Source organism: Aulostomus chinensis, chromosome 16 (genome assembly GCF_037954235.1).
Source record: "Aulostomus chinensis isolate RoL2024-O1b breed Wild chromosome 16, RoL_Achi_v1.0, whole genome shotgun sequence".
Classification (NCBI taxonomy): domain Eukaryota; kingdom Metazoa; phylum Chordata; class Actinopteri; order Syngnathiformes; family Aulostomidae; genus Aulostomus; species Aulostomus chinensis.
In genome coordinates this window covers 11,180,790-11,205,714 of record NC_141335.1, presented here as the reverse complement: position 1 = coordinate 11,205,714, position 24,925 = coordinate 11,180,790, and the positions used below count along the sequence as shown (strand labels likewise).

The window sequence follows — 24,925 nt, the reverse complement described above, 5'->3', positions numbered from 1 at the left end:
ACACACACACACACACACACACACACACACACACACACACACACACACACACACACACACACACACACACACACACACACACACACACTATAGGTGGTGAGAAATTGCTTGGCTGAAATCATGTCTGCCCACCAGCTTAACATCAAGGTGATTAAGCTGCTTATTTCTTCTTATCTTGCATGACCCTTGCAGGACACATTTCTAAGAAGAAATCTTTTATTGTCCTTGTTCAGAGTACTTTCACAACAAAATGTATTTGACCCACTCCCTACCGAGTGGCAGTGGCCTAGAAACAACCGCTCATGCCATTTGAAGGGTTCCTAACAAGAATAGCTGGACCACCTTAAAGGCTTGTCAAAGTTTACTTGATACTCACAACTTCATGACCATGTGACAGCAGAACTTTGACCAATGAAATAAAGGCAGCTGATGGGTCACATTGACAGATCACTATCTTGAACAGGGGTCAGGTCTTTGATGATGTTTGACTAAAATGAACAAAACCCTTTGCCTTGATTAAAAAAAAAGGTTTAAGAAAGAAAAATTCTGATAATTAATGTGATACTTCACCCAAAAAGTTGTTTTTTTTAAACTTTCAGGTACCTACAAAGCTCAAAAGATGTTTTTCCTCCTTTCTGCTTTCTCCATTTAGAAAGCCTGGTGTATTTAGCTGATGGCTAACAATAGCTCCATCAATAAAACTGCAAAACTACCCAAAAAACTTCAGTTTAAAAACTCTCAAGCACATCATTTGATATCATTCATGTCTTCATTATCCAGCCGTATGCTCAGTAATCCACAAACACTTTGAGTTGAGGTAAAAACAAACTGCAGCGCTTCCGGTTTGTGAATAAGTGAGGATGAGCTTGAGCGAGTTGGTTCAGCTTAATGCTCCAGCTGGTCACACTTGACACTACATTGAACAAGAGCTTTTTTGTTTTTAGTTCAACACACCTATTTGTGAGTATTTGACCCCAAAAAAAAAATGACACTCTTTTGGTGAAATTCCACTTCAATGAGCCTGTGAGCCAAGGTCACAAACTGATCCCCTTCACTTTCATCTCAGGCTTTGGTCACTTACTTACAAATGGCTTCAGCTGAGCACATACGTGGATGATGGTGGTGATGGTGTCACGAATTTGTTTTATTTCTGCAAACTTATACTTTCTCTTCTTGTGGGTGGGACCGGTTTCCTGTTAGACAAAGAAAATATGTAAAAGGACCTTTTATAAATGAAAACAAAAAGTCATGGACGAACCGGGGTGTCATTAATGGACGACAGAACATTTTTTTATTTTTTATTTTAGATTTTTTTGTCCCTCATTATTAAAATCAGACTCTTACTCCATAGGGAGACAGGCCTAGCTCTTGTGCACCCTTAAAACAACCGCTACAGACTGCTGCTGGCCTTCTCACCTTCACACTCTGTAAATCCTCCCAGTGTCACCCTATTCTACACGCCACCTGGGGCTGCTTCTATAAAATCCCTCATGTGAGATTTTGAGAGGATCAGCTTGTTACTTTGACTCATGTATCAGGAGTATGTCTCAGGATTAGCGCTGGGTTTTCACGATATTGCTGCAATAAAAGTTTTTTATATGCATAAGGAATTCTTTGACGACTTTTTCTCATGCAGTGTTTTTCTGTAAAGGCAAAGCTAGCAAGGTGGCAGGCAATTAGCTTGGCTTAAAGACTGGGAGCAGAGGGAAAAGGTTAGCTTCCCCCTGTCCATAACAAAAAGAGAATCCACCCTTTGGGTGTGTTCACACCAAACACGATGCGAATTTTCACCTCGCTTTACTCGCGAGAGTTTGGCCGCAGGATCTATTCGTGTCATTCGTGTGAACTTTTTTCCCCCACGAGGAGAATTTATTTCTGCCATTTCTTTCCATTATCAACCATGGCTGACATTTCAACCATTGCTGGCTTGTCTCAGTTACGGTGGAAAACCAAACACAGCTGTATTTGGACCCATGACACAATCAGAGGTGCACACAGGGGACTCTAAAGGCTGATAGCCTTTCTCGACACAGCGTCACGTGAATGTCACGCCCAAGTTGACTACTTTTAATTTGCGTGTAGACGCAATTACGTGACATTCTCGTCAAGTGATTTGCGTCATTCGCACCGTCCTGCAAGTATACATGCGAATTTGAGTTCATTCGCCTCTCTACACAGACTTTACATGTAATCTTAACGCACAAAAAATTTGCGTCGCATTCGGTGTGAACACACCTTTAGAAGTAAGCTATGGGTACTGTAAAAGGTAGCCTTGAAGTAAGAAACCCACATTGGCTTATGATCTAACTCTATGGAACATTTCAGTGCCTGGCATTGTTTTCATTTTAGTACTTACATGAACCATTTTGGTTAATTGTCCACCGCATCAAGCAGCTGGATTCAGCAGTGCTGGTGCTGCCTGCCGACACTGTCCTTCAAGCTAAAGGCGACAGAACTAACAGCAGCAAAACTGCTTTAGTTTACAAACTCTAAAGCGGCAGCAAAAAAAAAAAACAACTCTTCTTCTTCGCACAACCAGAATTCATTTATCAATGAGCATTTTGATTTGAATAATTGTAATTTCAAGTTTGAGGGACGCATATGAGGCATCAACCATTGGAGCAAAGGAAATTGACAGACAGATTAGAAAAACGTACAAGTATATTGGTTCTCTACAGTGACCAACTTTCAGCAATAAAAGCATTTTGCTTGTATGTTGTATGAAGCTTAACAATTGTAGCGACAGATTTTTGGTTTTACCATAGAAGACAAGACAGGGCTGATGATATTACGGCCTGAGAAAGGGTGTAAATAGTAGATAAGAGGGTTATTGATGAGAATGTGTGCTGAGCTTTACCTTCGCATTGCAGGGATAAACCTCATAAATCTGGATTGGTTTATATAGCGTCATTGGCAGCCTAATTAGGAGAGGTTTATGCGGGTGGCATTAGTTTAATACCAAAGGAGAGACTTTAAAAAAAAAAAAAAAAAAAGTACAACTGGAGAAAGCTGAGGAAAAACAAAAGTACAAAGGAAGAAGAACTAAAATAGAGCGCGGAGATGTCTTATCTGAGGTGAGGACAAAGGAGTTGTGAAAAGACTGAATAAAGATAGATTGATAGACATGATTGCACAACAGGGGTTTCAGACATAGAGAGCCAGAGAGTTCTCCGAAAAACCAGATTGAGCTGCAAATCACAGTCAACCCAGAAATGATTCCCGGACCTCTGAGAGCTAGTTGCTATGGAAACGTCATCATCACAGGCACTGCTTTAATCCGTGGAAGCCTGTTAAGTTAACATGAGGCTCAGGCAGCTACCTTATGCTTCTGTACTCGCAACACGACGCCTTGCCAGCATTGTAGCAGCTCCCAGCCAACAGGATGTATTTACACATGTTTTGCTCTTAAAAGTCAGGATGATCTGCTCCCTGTGTCTTAATTTCTTTGGTTTTAAGTTTGGGAAAATCATCGTGGAATGCAATGAAAAATACATAGTTTTACACCCTGCCTGCCACCGTATAGCTGCTGTTCCTGCTTTAATAGCCTTGTCCTAAAAAGTATCCTAAAGGCTGATGATAGAGAAATACAAGGATAGGAATAAACTGAAGATAAACTGGAAGATGTGTGTCAGACCCTGGGATACTGTATACATTCAATGCCAACTGGAATATGGAGCAACCAGAGAATAAGGTTTGGCTGTTGACGCATCAGCATCTGGGCATTAATGCCTCTGAGCCTCACACTTTCTCCCCAGCAGAGCAGTCAGTCAGTCAGTTATACAACCAGCTCAGTCATGACGTGGGGGGGTATTGTTTTGGATTTGCTTCTCAAATCAGATATCTGTCGGTTCTCTTCCATAATCCTGTGATGCAGGCAGCATTAATGTATTCAACCGAGCGAGAGGACAAGAGAGGAGATCCTAAGCCTGCCTGATAAAACATAATATTGTCGTTACCGATAACAGTGAGAGCAGGGGATGAATGATTTACATGGCGCCTCTGTCATGTTCATTAAATCTTGGAATAGACGATTGACTGTATGTGGTCCCCTGATGGGGAGGGTGAAGAGAATAAGACATGCAGGTCAGGCTCCAGGAGGCTAACAGAGTGTGTTACAAGCAGCTAGCGCGCATTAGCTTCTAGAAAATACTCGATGCTCAAATATGAGCAAAGTACTGACCATCTGAACTCGCAGCGTTAACGAATCTCTACATAATGACCACAAATCTGTACTGCAGCTAAATTTGATTTTTGTTCTCTTAATGTACAGCTAGTGACACTACTGGGTCGGAAGTTGATGCTCAATACTACGTATCTAGTTGGTTTATGATGAAGCTTGCCAACTTTGCCTCTACCATTTGATCACAGTGAAAAAATAAGAAACGGTCCTGAAATAGTCACCCAATTTAATTGCCACGGTTGGTTATTTTGACGAAGCAGTCATCCAATAAACAATGAAAAATTAGCTAAAAGCTGTCATGAGAGCTCACCAAATAGAGCAAGCAAACCCACATTTCAACTCACTTTATCTACTTCAGTATGTCTCTCTGGGAGGAGGGAAAAAAAGAGGAACCTCGCCCATCCCTGTTGCCTTGTAGTATGATGGATGAGGTTGCTTTCACTGGTCATACAGGCTTTCACCTTCATCGTGAGAGGTATTTCAAATCAGCATACCAGCGGGAGTGTGATATTGATTGTGAAAATCTCTTTTTTAAAGAAAAGTGATCAGCCTGTGACAAGACACATTTGTACTTTTTCCAAGCACAAATTTGAAGAGTGTTGCTGAGGAAGAGAAAGGTCCGTCAGAAAAAAACCTTGCTGATAATCTGTACTCAGTCGCTTTGAGATCTTAGATGTTGATGTGGGGGTTATGACTTTAACCTCTAATAGCTTTGATCACCACAGAAAGACTGCTGGTTTTACAGTGTGATGATAAACTCAGGACCTACTGCTTGTGTCTTCAAGGGGCGGGGCGCTGGTGAGACTCATGTGACACTGATATAGGAAATGACTGTTCAGTGCCTTAACTGTCTGTGATTCTATGTCCCTGAACCTTCTGAAGGAATTCCAGATGTTCATCTGCATTAACAGTTATACTATTTGATTCTGTTTGAAGTTTTTATTTGAATTTTTTACTCTCAGTTAACTATAAATGAGATATTTGTTGCTGTCTAAAACCAACAGAACTCCTCTAAAAAGTCTGACTGACTCTCAGGTTATGTTGATTACCAAGAGCGGAGAGGTTTGGGAATCGAGAGTGGAAGGAAAGACTAAAGAAAAACTCAGCCAGGGGTGAAAAGTCAAACCGGGTTACTGAAGAAAACATCTCATTTTCTATTTCTTCCCAGATGTAGATACCACCAAAGACCCCTGTCAAAAGGTTAAGTGCAGTCGGCATAAGGTGTGTATTGCCCAGGGCTATCAGAGAGCTGTGTGCATCAACCGCAAGAAACTTGAACACAGGTGAGTGTGTGTGTGTGTGTGTGTGTGTGTGTGTGTGTGTGTGTGTGTGTGTGTGTGTGTGTGTTTGTGTGTGTAGCCCCCTTGGCAATTATTGACTAATTCCTAAAACACACACGCACACCTGAAATGAAAAATGTTTTTCTGAGGTCACCACAACCAAGTTTAGTCAGCTAACAGTGTAATGATGGAGCGTGTTTGTGCATCGGTGCTGTTTAATGACGAGCTAACAACATGGCAGACAGCTGTTCACGAGGCCTTCGCGTTCTGTTCGGAGCAGCTGTGTCTCCACGCATTAGCGGAGCAGTCGCTGTCTCAGCTGAAGTAAGAGAGGCTGACGTCTAAGTGTGTCCTCTGTCCCTCAGACTCAAGCAGCCTGCTCTCAGGTCCTCTGATGGAAACTGTCAGCCCTGTCCCATCTCCTCCACCGGGCCCGTGTGTGGATCCGACGGACACAACTACGCCTCAAAGGTACACAGAAACATGCGCATACACGCAACCATTCACCATTGGCTTTCACTGGTAATTCACAACATTCTGCCATTTATTTAAATGATTTTCATCAAACAGCAATTTAAATGAGCTTTTCCGTGTGATTTTTACACACATTCAGTTTATTCTCAGATTTGTTTATGAATGAAAAACGTGTCTTCTTAATGTTACTTCGACCAGTTTTATTCCTGTCCTCAAAATGATTCCTTTTTCGATAATTTTTCTCTTTTTACAACAATAAATAGCGTTATAATATAATGATGTCACACTGTCTTTTGCGTGAGCGCACTACACAGAGGCATAGGATGACAGTGTGATATTTGTAGATTTCCCTCCTGCACAGTAACGTGTTACAGTAACTGCATCAGCCTCAGGTTTTTGTCCGCTCGCTCTTGAGATCACGTGAGGCACTGCACTTCTCCCTCTGGCACAGTTATCTTAATAAAATTCTGCAGGGGATGATATGCCTTATTTTCAAATTTTGTAGCGTGAGCATGTTGGAGATTAGAAGGAAGAAGATCTTTGGAGATCCTTCATTAGTGTGTGCTGCAACCAGAATTAACAGCGTGTCAGGATTTTACAACTCCTGAGGTGTGTGCCCAGCTTTACGTACAGTTAACTTAAGTAGCAACACCAGCGTTAACCTACTGTTGATGTCAAAATGGCACCTGGGGATATGTTAAACTCGCTCCAGAACCTCAGACCAGGCTGAAGATTAACCCTGCAACAGGGGGAAAATTATATTTAGGGCACAGCCGAGACATGGCGGGAGTGCCTTAGAGACAACTCTGTAAATTTCCCAGCGTGGCCTGGCTAGAACTTGAACCTGGTCTTTGTAGGGACCTTTAACTTGAGAGGATCTGAAGGGAGTAATGACAGAAAATCCCCAAATCAGGTGTACGTAGCTTGTTGTGTCATAAAGGCTTGAGGCTATACAAAGGTGCTTCAACTCAGTCTTGAATCAAGGCAAAGAATACTTACATCAATAATGAGAAAAAAATAATTTACTTCGACGTGGTCACCGGGGGGGAAGTGAGGATCGAACCAGCCGTGCCGTCCCTTGTTTGAAATCTGATCTGCCAATTCTTTTCACAGTCATGTGACGTGATCAGACTGAATCAGTATAGAGAACATTAACACATCTCTATTAAAAACAACAATTATGGTGTGGAAATAATGACTGGGTGTAGGTGGAGGCTTGATATCATTGCTATGGAAATTGAGATCACTTCAAAAGTCAAGATTATGCATTTGGATTCATTTATGTAATATGTTTCATGCTTCATAAGCTTTGTAGTAGGAATGAAACCTGACACATGCTGCAACATGTTACAATCTCCGCTTTCACAGAAGTACCTATGTGTAACAAGGGTATCAGTCGAATGCTGACACATTAATTCACAGCTTCGAGTGTTTTAAAAGCACTAATACCGCATACTAAATGCCGCAGGGTAAATACTGACGTAAATCCAGAGCTTTGCGGTGTAAAGGCAGTCTCGGGGGGAAAAGCCGAGACACAGAGTCTTGATATATGGGCTCAGAAGGACCAATGGTGGCTTGTGGTGGCAGAATCCCATGTGTTTATTGATTTATACTTTGTCTTCTGGATTGCTATTCCTGACCTTGTGTGCTGATAGAGGTTGGAGAGCACATCCAAGAACAAGTCTCCCATGTAAATGAAGGCGTACAGTGGGTCACCTCATGAATATTTGATCTGTGTCGCAGCAATAACCCATTTTACTTCACCTTTAGGTCCCCTTCTTGGTATCGCGTGTGTGTCAATGTGGGTGTTAATGTGGGTGTTGCAGTGCAAGCTGGAGCAGCAGGCGTGTCTTACAGGGAAGGATCTTACCCTGAAGTGTTCAGGTCTTTGTCCTTGTCCAACCGCTGCCTCAACTTCCAAAGAGAGTAAACACGGTAAGATCATGTCATATCAGTTAGAATGAATAATAAATGCAATATAAAGCATCCTATTTGTCATTTTCACCCTCCGTCTCTCACTTGCACAAGCCAACTATCAACATCATAAATAGGAGCAACAAATATCCCTCTGGCCTCCACAGATAGCTGCACTGGACAGGATCTAGCTGATCTTGGCGAGCGTCTGAGGGACTGGTTCCAGTTACTTCAGAGCAACGCCAAGCAGAATAACAACAGCAAGCCCGGGGCCAGAAACACTCCAGCCAACACCGCATCAGGTTAGAGCTGCTACTTCATACATCTCTGAGAGGGAGTTCCCCAATTTGAGTTAACACTTTGGACTTTTAAATGGTAAAATGACTCAATTACCTTACAATTAACATTTCAGTGAGATAAATGGACTAGATTTTAGACAATGTGTCTGTCTATGTCTCTCTTTTTTATGGAATCTAGTCGTTCCATATTTTATCTTGCGGATATTAATTAATTTGATTTAGACTTTCTGCAGCGCGTGCATTCATTAGCTGCTTTTCACACAGCGTTATTTCAGTTAATTTATTTCATACGCAAGAAATGCCATATCGTTTTGTCTACTTTTTAGAGAGCTTGCTTTTTTATTTTCAAAGTAAAAACCATGTGAAGACAATGTTATTTAGAGCACTGTTTTTGAAATATTCAACAAGTAGATCTTTTATGTACTGTAGTTCGACGTGTTCACAGCACTGACCATGTGAGAGAACCTGGTAATAAAAGTTGAAAATAATTGTATCGCCCCCCCAAACCAAGAACTTCTGCTCTACCTTCTGAGCCAGAGGTGCCTGATTAAAAAAAATAATAAATGATGTCTTTTATTATATTTACAGGTCTTGGCAGTGTTACACAGTCACCATCAAAGCCCTGGAAATCAATAGATGCCCTTTCACATGACATTTACTGCCTCGAGATGCTACATATAATTACTGAAATTGGAAAAGTCCAACAAGGACTCAAGGCCAACATGTGGTCGTGCAAGTTTTACATGCCTTCTCATGTTTTTCCCAGTTTGGCTGGGGTTGATCTTGCAACCATGTTTTGAGAGCTGAAATCTCAAAAACTATTGAGTGAATGGCTCATGAGCATTAGCAGACACATGCTGCTATAAAGCAACAGGAAGCGAGTCTCTGGATGTCGTTTGCAAGCTGAGAAGTCATGAACAAGGAAATTGGTCTTAATGGTCGGAGACTGTTTTTTATTTCTTCCATCAAGGAGCATGTGTTTTCAGTGGCATTTGTCTGTGAAGCTGATATTCACCAGAGGGATGTTTATATGGGCCAAAGAACAACCCACTAAATTTTGTGGCAGCATAATCAGAGCGACACCTGAAATTTGGTCAGAAACACCCTCTGAGTTGTTGTCATTTGATGTACAACAGCATATATGGTGTGTGTTCCATATCGCCAGCTAGTGGATGAGGAAGTAATATTCGCACCCCAGTGCACGTTTTAGTCTGCTCCTTCATGCAAAATAGAAATATTATCAGGCTTCACCTGCCTGTCTCTCAAAGGAACAGACACACACCGCCATGTGAGCGAGGGGTGCCAGGTTCTGCTCATCACTACTGACAGCTTTCAGTAGGGCCCTGACCATGAAAGTGCCAAGGTCCAAATGTTTGCCCTGATGGAGATTCTGTTTCTTGTTTCTCTGGAAATCAATACCATCATTTGAAAATAAAAGAATTCTAAAGAAAACGATGAACAGAGTGAATTTACATTGGAAACATTTGTGAGGACACTGGCATAGTTTCAGTTTCCATTCGTGCAGCTGTCCCAGAATAAAAATGCAGGCTTGTTTGTCTGTCTTTGTGTTTTCAGTACTGGATAGGAGCCTGGTGGCCAGCTGTAAGGACTCCATAGGCTGGATGTTTTCCAAGCTGGACACCAACAGCGACCTGTACCTGGACCAGGCTGAGCTGGCTGCCATCAACCTAGATAAGTACGAGGTCTGCATCCGTCCCTTCTTCAACTCCTGTGACTCCTACAGGGACGGGAAAGTCTCCACTGCCGAGTGGTGCCTCTGCTTCTGGAGAGAGAGTGAGTAAACTGGGGAGGATGTTAGCTTCACATCCCCCCTCGTGACCCATGCATTCAAGCTCCAAGGCCGCCCTGAGGATGGCCATCTCTGTGTTGTTGTCGGTCACTATTTGTCTTCTTTCATCCTGCTTCTCCACTGTGGGGTGAAATGGTCAACAAAAGGCACTGAATACATGCTGTTTGTTGACAGCCTCATTTTCCCACAGCTCCCAGATTGTCCATCAGGCAACCAACCAAGCAGAAATGAGGTCCAGGTCCCAAGCTTATACACGTCTTCGATGGGATTTTAAAATTGATGTGAGCTAGTGAGAAAAACTGCAATTTATGTTACAGCTCAGTAATAACATGGTAATAGTGTGACAATAGACAGTAAGTAATATTAGAGTGAAATGGATGTATTACGATAGTAAGCAACTGTAATAATGGGAAAAGACATTTAACAGTAGTAATTAAAACTATTTAATGATCGTATACTAATATTTTGCTGCCTTGCTACAAACAAAATGGCGACATCAGTGTAATATTTGGATTAAAGAATGTTATTAGGGTGCGATTAAGGGGGATGTGGTCTCTAAATGTGTTTCTCCATTGGAACATTCATTTTGGCTGCCAATCACACGTTCCCATTGTTAATAACAAGCTATTATCTGACTACTTCAGTAATTACATGCTTTTACTTAATGTTTACCTCCTTATTATGTGCCTATTACCTTATCACTTGCATAATGTAAAGCACCACCAAGACTTTACCATGAAATAATTCATTTTTTGCTTGTTAATTTGTTATACTTTATTTTATTTATTTTTTTTGTTATGAAATCCATTTTCTATGTGTTTTCTTCTCTCAGAGCCTCCCTGCCTCGCTGAACTGGAAAGGATTCAAGTACTAGACGGCGGTAAAAGAAAGTTTGGTAGGTATTCTTGTGAGAGGATTTGAGCCCGTTTGGATGTGTCTGTCTAGGATAAAGGTTTTAATCAAATAGATCCCGAGCAGGAGGCGAGGATTAGTTCCTGATCAGAGTCGTAGATTAGAACTTGATACTGACTGTGAAGGAAAGTAGTGTGTGTGTAAGTAATTTGTAAATGTGTGTGTGTGTGTGTGTGTGTGTGTGTGTGTGCGCGCGTGCACGCGTGTGTTTGGACGTGTGTGTGTGTGTGTGTGTGTGTGTGTGTGTGTGCGCGCGTGCACGCGTGTGTTTGGACGTGTGTGTGTGTGTGTGTGTGTGTGTGTGTGTGTGTGTGTGTGTGTGTGTGTGTGCGCGCGCATGCGCGCGCCGGCTGAATTTGGCTGGCTGACTGGGCTCTGAGTCAGGACTCTCCAAGGACATGGAGTGGTGAGCAGAGGGCAGTCAGCCAGCCCGACACTCAGATGTTCCCTTAAAAGGCCCCCCCCCCCACACACACACACACACACATATTCCTGCTATGCACTAATTTTTCTCCTACTAAATATGATTAAAGCAAATATCAATTAAATACCTAACATCATAGCATAATGTTCTAGCTTTCTATACTTATCTTTGTAAACAAAGTCTTTATTGCATGTTCATTTAAAGGGATATTTCTGATTAATTGAAGTGGGGTTTTACTTACTTCAGTAGTTGTGGGTCAGAGCGTCGTGTGTGCAGAGAAGCCAGCAGCAATGGCAGCTCGGATGCTCAGTATTGCACTGCTGAGTACGGCGTCTGTAAAAAACTTGTTTTTAATCCACTAAATAAACACCAACCAAAACAATCTGTTTACATGTACGCTATATTGCTCATGCAGGTATTTCCTCTGCCTCTATACTTTTAAACTGTTGCACTTTCTTACACTGCATACTGTATTTATCTGCAGCAAAACTTTCCAACTGCAAAAAGAAAAGTTTCAAAAATGTTACAAATATAGCATACGTGGAAATGGATATTGACATTTTATTTTAGGTAGGTATAGAGTATATTTTTCTACAGACCCCCTTCCTCAGCAGGGCTGCCGCTGCTATCAGTTCTCCACACAGAAGCCACGCTGACCCCTCCAGGTAAGACCTGCATCATGGATGACTACCTCATCCCACCCCACTTCAATAAATCCTAAATATCCTGTGTAAAATAATGTCATAGGCTGTAGCTAGGCTTTTCCTCTGTTACACCACGGGTTGTAAAAACAGTAGATAAATTGTGTTGAACATCACAACATTCGCGGAATGAGTCATTTCAGTATTGGAATTTGATCTTATCACATATTGGGAATTCTAGAAGTGCAACGGCATTAAATTATTTATCGATATTGAAGTCGGTAGAGGTCTCTGCCGGCAGAGCATGCTCAGTATGCCTCCTCCAGATAGCGTGGGAATGTCGCCGTATACGTTGACCCCGCCTCATGTGAAATGCTGAGATTTACCTGCTGGTAATGAGATTAATAACAACTGGGAGAACTTTTGCAAAACCTTGAAGGTGAGGGATGTTCGTTTTAATGAAAATATGACGCACTTTAGCTTTAAGTTTCCAATCTTGTGTTCTGCCTTATCCCATGATGATTACTCCGTACACACACAGGCACACGCACACACACACACACACACACACACACTACACAATCCCAATGTACTGCGCTCTACTGACTTAAAACTTATTCATCCCTATCTTGCTCAGTGAATGTATTTGTATTCATGGAATATGGAATTGGCTGCCACATACGCTGCATGCATTATACTCTTACTTGGGCTCAGTGCCATGGCTGATGAAGCATGATGCAGGATGTGTTTTTCTGTTTTTCCCTTCATGGGGCTGGCTCACCGTACCTGACTCTGATTAATGCCAGGTCGATTCATTCCCAACTGCGACGAGGACGGCTACTACAGGAAGCAGCAGTGTGACAGGGGAGAGTGCTGGTGTGTTGACCAAAATGGAGGAGAAGTAGCTGGATCCAGGATCCGTGGCAAGCCGGATTGTGGTGAGTTTTTAACTGTGAATAGAAATTGAATTCAGGCAAGAGGAATCAACTTTTCTGCACACACTCCAACATGTTACCCCCCCCCCCCCCATGGCTCAGCCCACGTCTGTGCAGCATCCATGCACAAGGCTTCCTTTATGTTGAAGGACTTGAACACCCCCCACCCACCCACCCACCACCACCACCACCACCACCACCGCAACATAATTCACTGCAGGGCCCACATTCATGTGTCCGGAGTAATTTGCATTCTAAAGCGTCGCTTGTCGCTGTGAGAAAAGTCTTTCAAGATAAATGAGGGCTGGTTGGACTGAACCTGCCCCTGATAAGAACTGGTCCCCTGACAAGGTTTAGAAATAGCTATTAAAATCCAGACAAAGTCAAACCCATGCCCTTATTTTGTCTTTGTAGTCGCTGTTCTAAATGGATTCCAGTATTTCTCATGGTAAAGAAAGAAGTGTAATTCTGTCTCCCTGCTCATTGCTCCTCTCTCTCCTCATCCACAGATGACGAACTGGCATATTCAGGTGATTTTGGCAGCGGGGTTGGATGGGAAGACGAGGAAGAGAAGGAAGCTGAGGAGACCGCAGAGGAAGCTGAAGAGGAAGAGGGAGAGGCAGGAGAGGTGGATGATGGGGGATATATCTGGTAAAAAGCCAACATGTAGTCCAACCTCTCAACAACAGCATATTGATGGTTCCAAGCAGACACACACACAAACACACGTACACACAAACACAGATCCTGCAAAGAGACGGACGTGGTGAAACTCTCAAAACTCAGCTGGCTTATGAGAAACCGTAGGGAGGGGGGGGGGGGGGGTCGCAGGGTTGTAGAGAGGGGAGATGCATATTTAATGTGACAGGATGTTCTTAAAATGAGCAGGGAAAAGGGGACAGATTATTAATTATGGGAAGTGAGAATTTTGTCACTCATATTTGTGAATCTTTGTTCTGTTCTTTGTCCTTTGACCTATCTTTGAGCAGTTTTTAGCCAGCATAATGGAGATTTTAAAGATTTTAAGCAGCTGCAGCTGCTTTTCATGTGCTTGCATAAAAAAAAATAGGATCGGATGCCTTTCAATAGTTAAATTGGCCTCTTTCATCTTTTCTTTATGTAGATGAACAGCATTTAGATAAGCAGTAAACTCATAAAGATAGGAAGCCACATCAGAGTATTGAAAAGCACCCATTGACCGTTTTAATGTCATACGCTTCAGCTCATATGTGACAGTAGTGCTCTGTCTCATCCATGACGTATACAGAACCTTTCTCACACATCACTCTTTAGCTTGTATATAACGTGTGTATCATAAGATGAATGGTCACCTATTAGTCCCGTTATCAATGCCTTGAGAGACTGGCAGGCCTCACTGCTCGGTTTACAAGTGTACATCATACATGTGTATCAATTATTGTGTTTAATAAGAAAATTAAATAAAATAAACTTGTCTATGTGGCTCAACTGGCCACCATACATCTGGCTGTCTCTCTCTCTCTCTCTCTCTCTCTCTCTCTCTCTCTCTCTCTCTTTGCGGGGTTATGGAAATTCGATTCAAACATACAGATTATGGTGAACTCTAACCTCTCCCTATCGACTGATGCCTTGAATAAATTAAGAGTCTGCACATTCAGAGTACACAAGATTATTAATAGCTTCTGCATGTTCCACAAGAAACTATGCAGATGAACTGTCAGAATATCTAAAGAGGCGTGGACATTAGATATATTAACTTATAATAAACACCTCCCCCTACAAAGAAGTTTATTGCGCTATCTATGATTAATATTTTTTTAAACTGTATAAAAAAGAGAAATCACTAAAATGTATTTTTTTTAAAAAGGTGTAGGCGGCTAGGCGGCAGGGTGGTGCAGTGGTTAGCACTGTGGCCTCACAGCAAGAAGGTTCTGGGTTCAAGTCCTGGTTTCGGGCACGGGATCTTTCTGTGTGGAGTCTGCATGTTCTCCCTGTTCCTGTGTGGGTTCTCTAAATACTCTAAATTGACTGTAGGTGTGACTGTGAGTGTGAATGGTTGTCTGTCTCTATGTGTTGGCCCTGAGATGGACTGGTGACCTGTCTAGGGTGAACCCTGCCTCTCACCTGTTGCGACTGGGATAGGCTCCAGCCGCCCCCCCCCCCCCCCCCCCCCCGCAACCCTTAACAGGAACAAGCGGAAGACAATGGATTGAAAAAAAGGTGTGTCTTCAGGTTTGGGTCTGATTTGGAATCTGTAGGTCACTTGACATAGAAGCTTTGGGGAAAAAAGAAAGATGAATTTTGAATTCAAATATTCGTGTCATAAATGTAAAATGTAATTAAAAAAGGGGTGTGTCTTAGTCTAAGAATATCTGGTATTGATTTGGAGTCTCTAGGTCACATTACATCAAAGCTATTTTTTTTTAATTTGACTGGAAACACTAAAATAAAACTGAAGACAAAACATCAATAAAAAAAGGTGTGTCTCTAATCTCGTGTTAATATTGATTTTGAGTCTCCAGGCAGAATGACATGGAAACAAGGGAACAATGAAATTCCCTTTTTTCCAGTCTAGCATTAACATTTGGAGTCTCTAGGTCACGTGACATGTAAAGCTATTGAAAAAAAAAGAAAGATTATCATATTAACACAAAACAGAGGAGTTAATAAATCATATAAATAGGTGTGTCCCGTGTGACAAATATCTGGTCTATCCAGTATTTAGAATCCCTGCACCACATGACAGTGAAATTGCATACGAGTGTGTATAAGTATTCATTAAAGAAGAAGCAATTGCACCGTGTTCAGAAGAAGGTGGTTTTTTCCGAGTTTGGTCTCATAATAATATAAGGTACTGATTTGGAGTTTAAATGTCATGAAGCAAAAAAAAAAAAACCCAAAAAACCTAAACAACATGTATTTTTCATTAAAAAAAATTCATATATAAGCGACAATGCCATACTATAAAGCATAATTGTTTGGGGTAAGGGTGGACTGACTGATAGGTTTTATTTCTTGAAATCTTGCTGTTCCTGAGAGTGGGATCCGCTACATAATCATCCATTGTATTCCTTTTTTTTTTCCTTTAGCAAATTCTCATGGAGTTTCATGTCAAAGGTCATAGCCTGCTGTCTCTGTGACTGAAAAGCTCTTATTGTCATCTCAGCTCATTCTACAGTAGAACATAGCAAACATCTGTAACATCTGTATGAGCTCCAGAAACTAAGATCCGGTCTGCACGTCAACACATTTTATACCTCTGCATGGAATCGGAATAGCGGCATAGGAGCTTTATGTTACCATGCGCGCACATCCTCAGAGGTTCAGTTTGTTCCGGCATTGAACAGTCGGTGACATCCTAAACGTGCTCGCCAGCCGACAGATGTCTCAGAACCTCATGCTGACAGCGAGTCTTGTGTCTACCCAGAGGGACCAATCATCTCAAGCAACCTGTCAGTGTGCAGCACTGAATATGTGTGCTGCTCTGCATAAACAGGCTGTATGGAACAGAAACAGGTGTAACATCTATACAGTTTACATGTTTAGATGAATGCACGTATTACTTCATCAGATAGTTTATAAAGCAGTTAAAAACATATTTCATGATTAGTTCATACATTTTATTACATCAGTAGAAAAACTGTAATTTGGGTCATTTTTTTTAGCTTGTACTTGGCAAATAACATCAAGTGGTGTGTTAAATAGTTCACATTGTTTACCGCCTGATTACGAGAGTGCTTATAACACTGAGTACACATAATTAATTCATAACAATTTATTCAGACCTAACTGTGTAAAACTTTGCTCAAAATCATGTACCCTCATATACCTAATTTCATTTGCGCATAATCTAAATTTGTTGAAACTTTTTCAGTCACAGTTTGCTTTGAGCATCTTGGAGCCTCCACACTCGTCTGACATCTTCTTCTGTGGTATCTAGCACCTTGAAAACATTAATGTCTCTCGTCTGATTGAACTGATGTAACAACCTCTGCAGAACCGTGGCTGGGATGCAGAAGTTGAGGTGTGGGTAGGTCACTTTAGCAGCCAGGTCCCTGGTGTTGCTGGCCACAATACCTGCAACACGGTAGATGCTCAGATAGAATTGCAGCAGTGCAGAAAGAGCCACCTGATGCCATTTGTTTACATGTGTAGCACAATGAAGGTTTCAGCGGTCAGCTTATGCCCCCCACTGATCAAAAGGAGAACATGTAGCTGCAGGATTCCTTACCCAGCAGCTCTCCTGAGCTTGTCCGTACCACAGCGCCCCCGCTGGATCCTGCTTGTACTGCACAAGTGGTCTGAAGCATGACAGGCTCATTATTGAGGCTGATGGCTTTGGAGAGGACGCCACAAGTCAGGGATGGGCCACAGCGCTGACCCAACCCACCATAGCCCACAACTACTACAGATTCACCTGCAGGAACAGAAACCTGACATTATTTAGGGGAGAAAACCAGAACTGACAACGCATTGTCTTAGTTTAATCAATTCAGGGTTACAGGGATAACTTTTAACCTCAATTTAGTTATTTTGAGGCCTTAAGATAGGATTTTTTCCTGATTTTGATTAATTACACACCACAAGATAATAGGATAACTTGTTCCCACACTTGCGACAATGTCTTGGCCTCAAAAATGACTAAATTGAAAGAATAAGTTATAATTTGTGGCCACAAATTAATTAAATACAGAGGAACAGTTACATCTTATGGCAGCAAAAAAAAAGAGTCTTCATATAGCCATTCTAGAGGAATGTTGAAATCTCTTCTGACTTATTCTGTTTCTTCATTCCTCTAAACAAATTCCAAGTCTGGAATCACACCTGGATGGAATTTCTGAGCAGTTCGAGGAACCACGACATCTGGGGGTGAATCTCTCAACTGCAGCAAAGCCACATCATAGGGTGACGACACCCTGGTAGAGAACAGCACATCACCTGTGATGTCCTGGACTCTGAAATAATGAAGTCATTGTTAATTGCTTTAATTGCAGCTGGGGATCTATGGAAGAGGGGTTATAATGTAAAATCAACCTATCATTCGTAATAAAGCTGTAAAAGTGCAGCCTAATGTCTTTTAGTCCGAGTGTGAATCTACCTAAACACACTGCTCAACTACAAAAGCACAAATAATAAGTCAGAATTTCTGCAAATTATTTTGAGATACTACATGATTTTTTCACCTGTTCCTGTGGTGGAACTTCACGTTGACTATCGACTTCCCGTTAACAACATGACGGCAGGTTAGAACGAGGTCAGAGGTCACGACCACCCCTGAGCCCCAGTGCTGCCTGCTGTCAACATAGCACACCGTTGGGTATCTGGAAGCTTCAGGGGCTGAGGTGGAGATCTGTGAGCCCACCTCTCTTGGATGAAGCCTGACATCTTGGAGCGGGTCTGGAGTGTTCATACAGGAGAGGATGTTGCTGAAGATGAGCTGGATAGAACACACCAGGGTGAGGCCAATCCACTCGTGGGACTTCCAGCCAAACGGAGACACGATCAGCCCAATGAAGTGGGATCGGCCTGCAGTGTTCATCACAAACAAACCCCCGCCTTCTGTGCCTGGCAGGCACCGGGCGTCTGTGAGGATGATGGCGTTGTCCTCACCAGCAAGGTTACTGATGATGCCTCTGCTGATGGTGCTGCCGAACAGGTCCAAGCAGAGGTCACCGAAGGGTGAGCCACATGCAACAACTGGGCAGCCTTTCTGGAGACATGAGCTGCTCTGCCAGGATATTGTCCCTGTACTTAAACTGCTGCCAGCCACCTCACCTAGCTTCACAACAGCGAACCAGCTGAGCAACTGAGCATCACGGTTCAGCTCCTCATCATCCACTTCACCATGGAAACGCCACTGACCAGATTCCTGGAAAAGTGCCTGGAAAGCTTGTTTGAACTGGAGGCAGTCGACCAGCATCAGGAGCTCGGCTGCAGCTTCACGGTGGTAAAGTGTGTGACTCCTGGGGGCTGTGAAAGTCTCACCCTGGGCGCACTGCTGGGTCTCCAAGCTTGGCTGAATGGAGAAGCTGACGCGGATGTTCAGTTTATTACTGAAGCTGTGAGGAAACATCAACCTGCGGTCTGCGGACAGGAACATTTTGTCGGTAATAAAACGGGAAAACGGGAGGCCGGTGCATATCAGTGTTCCTGTTCGGGGATTGACAATAACTCCGCTACAACTGACAGGTCCTTTAGTAGAATCTGAGACAGTAACGACACAGCAACACGTCTCTATGTCCTTTACCTCCATGTCAGTAGCAGGGCGGATGGACTTTACTCAAGAGGCGATATTTGTTCGTTTAGCGACCTGAAGACACAGCAGACAAGGTAAATAGCAGCAGAACACACACATCCTCCATATTCATTAATTATAAAAGTCTCACTCTCTTATATTATACACTTGTTCTTTCACGAATACTCTTTAGCTACACCGCTAGTTGGTTTGTTGTGTACTGACTTCCTGGTTCAGTCTCATTGGCTCACGAGAGGAAGCGACAACTCCCGATAATTGTGATTGGCCAGAATGTAAACACCAAACGCTCTGAACCAATGGGAACAAAGGAGGTGGAACTATAGGTCCTTCCTCACCAAGAGTACTTTTACGTCTTCTTTTACGTCAGTAAGCTTAATGTTTAAGTGTATTACTGTTATTCTAAACTGAATTATTATATTTATAACCACATTGATCTATTTTGTTTTTAATAGCTTATTTATGTTTTTGATATGTTTGCTTTTGTTCCTGTATTATTTCGGGAGCTTTTTATTGACTTAATAGTAATAATAATAACCTATTTCATATAAGAGTCCCCGTCAAAGCACTCAAGTCACCTTTCAGGAAAATTAGAGAAGAAAAACCCACAGATATAAAAAGAGTAAACTCAAATAGAGCAATAGTGAACAATAACAATTTAATCCTAGATCATGAATACATATAATCATCAATTTCCAAAAACATCTACCCAACCATGAATTGTTGTAATTATAGTTAATAGTAATTCTATTCTTTAAAATCATTTTAATTCCGGCAGCACGGTGGTGCAGTGGTCAGCACTGTCGCCTCACAGCAAGAAGTTTTGGGGTTCGAGTCCCAGCCTGAGCATGGGATCTTTCTGTGTGGAGTCTGCATGTTCTCCCTGTTCCTGTGTGGGTTCTCTCTGGTACTCCAGCTTCCTCCACAGTCCAAAGACATCAAGAGGGGACGAGGCTGACTGATATTCTAAATTGACCGTAGGTGTGAATGGTTGTCTGTCTATGTGACGGACTGGTGATCTGTCCAGGTTGAACCCTTCCTCTCGCCTGAAGGCAGCTGGGATAGGCTCCAGCCCCCCCCCCCCCCCCCCCCCCGCAAAAGGTTAAGGGGTAGAAGATGGATGGATGTGTGTTTTAATTCCCTTTGAAGTTAAAAGACAGGGTAAAGGGGGAAAAGTAGACATATACACTTTGAATGCTTAAAATAGTTGCATTTTGGGGGGGGGGGGGGGGTTGCATCTATTCTTATACCTTAGTTGTACAAATTGCTTGCACGCGTGATGATTGGTGAATCAGTGTAATTTCCTTTAAGGCCCCTTCAGCTGTGTTAATTTGTAATGCATTGACAATAAATTATTAATTTCAGCATTTTATATAAAATGGAAAACATATTAAACAATTTCTAATATTAAATTACATAAATAATCATTTTTTTCAATTAGTCATAAAAAACGCTTACAAATCGAAATTCTGAAACAATGACCCGATTCAAAGCTTTGTCAAAAATATTTATTCAGCGAAAACATAACATACATGTAGTAACAACATGTGCCTTTGTACTGCATCAGACCGAATAAACCATCTGATATTAAGGCGAGCTATATTTGTACTGCAAAATATAAATAACAGCTTATATACAAAATAATGTATAATACTGCACTAACTGGTAATTCCATGCAATATATGTACCATATTTTCAAGCACCACCTAAGTACTCTCATAATATCACTGCATGTTCTGAGCAGTAACTAATCACAAAGTACTCAAGTAATTTCAGAGTGATCGCTTGTAAACACAGGTATAGATAACACTGCTGTGGACAAGTGAGTTATATCACATGGTTATTTTACTTTTCAAATTGTTAGTTAATGCTAATTTGGCATCAAATTTACTAATTAAAAAAAAGAAAGTGCAATCTGAAAGATTGTCAGTAATCCTGGTAGTAGAAGGCTAAATTTGTGGTAAACAAATACAAAAAAAGCCGCTAGTGTACTTTCCGTAAATAATTGCTGCAAAAAAAATGGTACTTCAAGAAATTATTCTTAGATACACATCTAACAATACATTTCATTTGCACCACCGTTTATCTTCAATCAAAGAAGAGAAACTCCAAGCACATGTCAACCAAACTGGCGTTCATTGTAAGTCAACACCATCAGCTAAAAATAAACCCAGGTCAGAAACCGGTTCGCAGCGACATGTTCTACATGGCAGCCAGAACTCACTTCAGGCTTAAAGTAAAGGTAGACACAGCATGAAGATTATTCTCTACACTCAATCTGATAAGAACAGACTGATGATTCATAATTCATCTTTGACTTGCTGTGGTATGCCTGATATGTCAGACACAGTAGATTTATTTGAACATACGAAGTAAAGGGTATAAAAAAAAACAACACTTCCTGAAACAAATTTGCAACTGGCACAATCAAAGTCCTCTATGTTGTATATTTAATCTCTACAGCAGGTAGTTTGGTTTGGAACATGTCTTTGTGTGCACAGGCAGCATTGTTAAGTATTTATTTGCAGTCATTCAGTCAATGTACTGGGAGAGCCAGCGAAAGCCGTCTCCGTATCCTTGTCTTTTCAGCACACTGCACATAAAAACCTCCATTGGCCTCAAATTCTGCTCCTTCAGTGACACGTTACCCTGAAAAAGATAAACAGAAAAGCTTTATATGAAATTCTTGGCCCCCAAATCAGTTGTGTGGTGTGGTGACAACTTTTATTGGGGGGGGGGGTACACTTATTATCCATTATTTTTTTAGATAAGCAGATCCATCGTTCCAGACCCCCACCAGATGGATAACACTAGTTAGCTTAGCTGCAAGGAGGGCTAGCAGAAAGCAGTCTCATCTGGCATCTTTCCCTGAATTGAAAAACTAGTATTGTGCTAATCTTTTGTGAAAAAATGTGAAGAAAATTATACCATGTTACATGATTGGTTGTCTACCCAGAACTACTTTGACTGCCTCAGCCTTGTCTTGCTCTCTCAGCTTCCAAAGCCTGCAGTTCCACAGGACTTTCTAAGTGCAGCATCAAATCTCTGTACCTTTTCATTTGGTGGAGGTCTTGAACTCTGTGATACTCACCGAGAGGAGAGAAAAGCATTTATCTGAATGTTTGGTGAAAAATAAGCACATATCCAAGAAGCAGTTATGTTCCTTTAACCCCTTTGTGTAAACTACCTTTCCAGTTGTGTGTCCATGCAGGCCGAACATTCCTCTGAGTGCATCCTCACTGATGGCTTCTGGACGATCGATCTTATTCCCCAGGATTAGAACCGGGACAGTTGAGATGGTTTCATCGATTAAAAGTGCCTAAACATAGGAAATGTCACAAGTTGTTGCATCAGGCGGAGCATTAATTAAAGCTGAGCTCAGTTGTAAAGAGGTGAGATCCAGTCAGCTTACATCCAGTTCAACTTTAGCTTCCGCGAGTCGCTCGTGGTCAGCACAATCCACCATGTATACGATACCGTTTATGGCTGGGAGGTAGTTCTTCCAGATCCTTCGTGCTGTGAGGGTAACACTCCATCAGTGTTTATGTGACAGATAAGTGGCAGCCACCAGCATGACGGACAGCATTACTCCTACCTTGAGTATGACCTCCGAGGTCAAACGTTGTAAAGGTCATTCCAGCAATGGTCAACTCCTCAGATGCTGAGCACAGAGAGAGAAAACTGAAGCAAAGAGAAGCCCTTCAAACAGGATGGACATGTTAAAACAGAAGGCGTACTTGGGTGTAGCGTGGGCACGTGCAGTCCCAGCCTGTCATCTCTGAGCATGTGCAGGAGCGTTGTCTTTCCAGCGTTGTCTAGTCCGAGGAACACCAGCTTGCCAGTCTTCTTGTACAACCCTGGTGATGAAGATAAATGATGTCATGTGTCCTACTCAGGGATGTAGTTCCTACACCTTCACACATTTATGTGTTGCATTCACACTATTGAAATTCTAAACTGTGTATTTAAAAAAAAAAGAGTGTATTTTCAGATTTCTACATTTTTAAAATATTCAGGTTTTTAAGAATATTTTTACAATGGAAGCAAATCATTTTACACTTTCAAAATTTTAATCTCACATTCGTGTGTGACATCACGCCACCTCGTTAAAAGACAGCCCTGACTATTTTTTTCAACAAACAAAAAAATGTCCTCTTAGTACCAGTTTCCAACCTTCATGGCAAAATTATACACAAATAAATCATATATACAAACAGGGAAAAATCTGTCATCAGGACCAGTGGACCACATTCAAACTTTTTAATTATTCTGCATTCAGTTTATTACAGCCGCTCTGAATAAACTGAAAATATACATCTTTTTCAAAGAAAAATCTTTAAATATTTGCTTTTCTATAACTTAAAATTGGAGGTTTCCTCTCTGGCAAGATCTTATTTAATTATGCCTTTTTAGGCAGTATATTCCCACATAAGGATGATGTGATGAACGGTACAAACTCTTTTTTTTTGGATATAGACTGTTTGAGATCAAATATTGTGGTGTTTTCAGTCAAGAAATATGATGATACCTAGAAGTTGTAAGACACTGCTGAAGCCCCTGTAGATCCAGTCAAATATAAAAGACATTGTGCTTGACTTCCTGTGATGAAGACATAAAAACATGATGTTAGTTACTTTATCACGGCGCATTAAAGAACACACATTCAGGGGAGCTGTGGTTATCATCTTGGTGGCTGACATCATCCAATCAAAATGCTTGATCACTTAGCAGTGAGGTGTCTGAATTCGTGACCTCCTGATGCCACTGACCTCAGGTGCCGTGGCAAAACATAAAAAAACTTTTAAATACACGCGTCATTTAGTATGCTATTGCATACTGCATTGTAAAATCTTACACTGAAGCTCATTATTCTGGGCTTTGGGTAAATCTGCTGGTATGCCTTAACTGTTGTGTAATCCCACAGAGGAAAAGAGGGCGAACTAAAGCTACAAACACATTTGAGATGCTGGTGACACACTGATCTTCCTCTGACTATTTTTATGAAGGGTTGTGGCAAGGACACTTGATCTCCACCCCCAAACACACACACACACACACACACACACACACACACACACACACACACACACACACACACACCTGTCACTCAGACGAACTTGATTTGCTCTGCATAGTAAGGCCTTCAATGACTAAGGTTATGGGAAATAGATCTTATTTCATTTATGTTCATCAGTCGTAACAAATAACCCGTATATACAGAGAACCGAAGTAGTTTTAAATCCCTCAATTTATAAATACTTTAAAAATGTCTTCATCGGTGTTATAAATGACGTTAAGTTTCAATAAAACATACGTGAATAGTGTGAAACTATATATAAAACACGACAGGATACTAAATAAACGACCTTGCATCTCCGGTACGATTGTACTAGAGATTTCACGATGACCACATGTAAACAAAAGAGTAAACAATTATCATTTCAGTAAACAACTTGTAGAAAGGTCCAGACTGAAGCGGTAACTTTCAGGAGAGCGGTTACACAACACCGCCGCCGCCGCTGTGGATGTTTAGCAACTGACGCTAACGAACCTCAGTTCATCATTTATGGGTTTACCTCGCTTTTCGGAATTTAAGAACTCCCCGTGCGCTGGTTTTTAGTCCGAGCTTGTCCCGTCCGTTGTCATGAAACCCGCAAGTTTGACAGTTAACCGGAAATACGTCACACCGCCAGCTGGTGCGACGCGCGTGCTCCACTATCTCCACTGGTTCTGAGTTATTGTGAGTTGGCTCGTTTGTTGACAGATGTTACATATATTTTTAGAACATATTAACGCATTAAGTGCAGCGGTTGTTGGTAATCTG

General features: G+C 41.7%; 3 protein-coding genes across 5 annotated transcripts in view; 1 reads left to right on the top strand and 2 right to left on the bottom strand.

Annotated features, from left to right (window-relative positions):
* Positions 1–14,350, top strand: part of spock2 (SPARC (osteonectin), cwcv and kazal like domains proteoglycan 2) — a 34,440-nt gene extending 20,090 nt beyond the window's left edge. The window contains exons 3-10 of the mRNA XM_086179941.1: positions 5,349–5,463; positions 5,826–5,931; positions 7,761–7,869; positions 8,016–8,150; positions 9,723–9,941; positions 10,790–10,852; positions 12,741–12,872; positions 13,379–14,350. Of these exons, the coding sequence (XP_086036067.1) occupies positions 5,349–5,463; positions 5,826–5,931; positions 7,761–7,869; positions 8,016–8,150; positions 9,723–9,941; positions 10,790–10,852; positions 12,741–12,872; positions 13,379–13,524 (1,025 nt within the window). The 3' untranslated portion in view covers positions 13,525–14,350. The remainder of the gene's footprint in view (positions 1–5,348; positions 5,464–5,825; positions 5,932–7,760; positions 7,870–8,015; positions 8,151–9,722; positions 9,942–10,789; positions 10,853–12,740; positions 12,873–13,378) is intronic.
* Positions 14,351–15,669: 1,319 nt separating this feature from the next.
* tysnd1 (trypsin like peroxisomal matrix peptidase 1) lies at positions 15,670–19,326 on the bottom strand. 3 transcript variants are annotated; one of them, XM_086179938.1, is made up of 6 exons: positions 19,309–19,326; positions 19,096–19,158; positions 18,032–18,932; positions 17,673–17,803; positions 17,080–17,265; positions 15,670–16,925 (listed from the first exon to the last, which is right to left on the bottom strand). In XM_086179938.1, the coding sequence occupies exons 3-6, from the start codon at positions 18,919–18,921 to the stop codon at positions 16,723–16,725; spliced, it is 1,410 nt and encodes a 469-aa protein (XP_086036064.1). In that variant the 5' UTR covers positions 18,922–18,932; positions 19,096–19,158; positions 19,309–19,326; the 3' UTR covers positions 15,670–16,722. The 3 variants fall into 3 exon arrangements, with proteins under 3 accessions (XP_086036064.1, XP_086036063.1, XP_086036062.1); XM_086179937.1 differs by having other exon boundaries at positions 19,235–19,324; XM_086179936.1 differs by having other exon boundaries at positions 15,676–16,925; positions 18,032–19,158; positions 19,235–19,316.
* Positions 19,327–20,659: 1,333 nt separating this feature from the next.
* Positions 20,660–24,795, bottom strand: sar1ab (secretion associated, Ras related GTPase 1Ab). The gene is made up of 7 exons (XM_086180205.1): positions 24,678–24,795; positions 23,630–23,700; positions 22,839–22,958; positions 22,697–22,762; positions 22,514–22,617; positions 22,289–22,420; positions 20,660–21,750 (listed from the first exon to the last, which is right to left on the bottom strand). The coding sequence occupies exons 2-7, from the start codon at positions 23,685–23,687 to the stop codon at positions 21,634–21,636; spliced, it is 597 nt and encodes a 198-aa protein (XP_086036331.1). The 5' UTR covers positions 23,688–23,700; positions 24,678–24,795; the 3' UTR covers positions 20,660–21,633.
* Positions 24,796–24,925: the final 130 nt, after the last annotated feature.

Coding starts and splice junctions, on each gene's coding strand:
- tysnd1 (XM_086179936.1), bottom strand. CDS start 19,101: ATGGAGGTAAAGGACATAGAGACGTGTTGCTGTGTCGTTACTGTCTCA. Junction 17,266..17,672: donor TGCTCAGAAATTCCATCCAG/GTGTGATTCCAG, acceptor CTGTTCCTGCAG/GTGAATCTGTAGTAGTTGTG. Junction 16,926..17,079: donor AAGCTCAGGAGAGCTGCTGG/GTAAGGAATCCT, acceptor ACCGTGTTGCAG/GTATTGTGGCCAGCAACACC.
- sar1ab (XM_086180205.1), bottom strand. CDS start 23,687: ATGTCTTTTATATTTGACTGGATCTACAGGGGCTTCAGCAGTGTCTTA. Junction 22,959..23,629: donor CAGTGTCTTACAACTTCTAG/GTATCATCATAT, acceptor CTTCATCACCAG/GGTTGTACAAGAAGACTGGC. Junction 21,751..22,288: donor ATGGACACACAACTGGAAAG/GTAGTTTACACA, acceptor TATCTTTTTCAG/GGTAACGTGTCACTGAAGGA.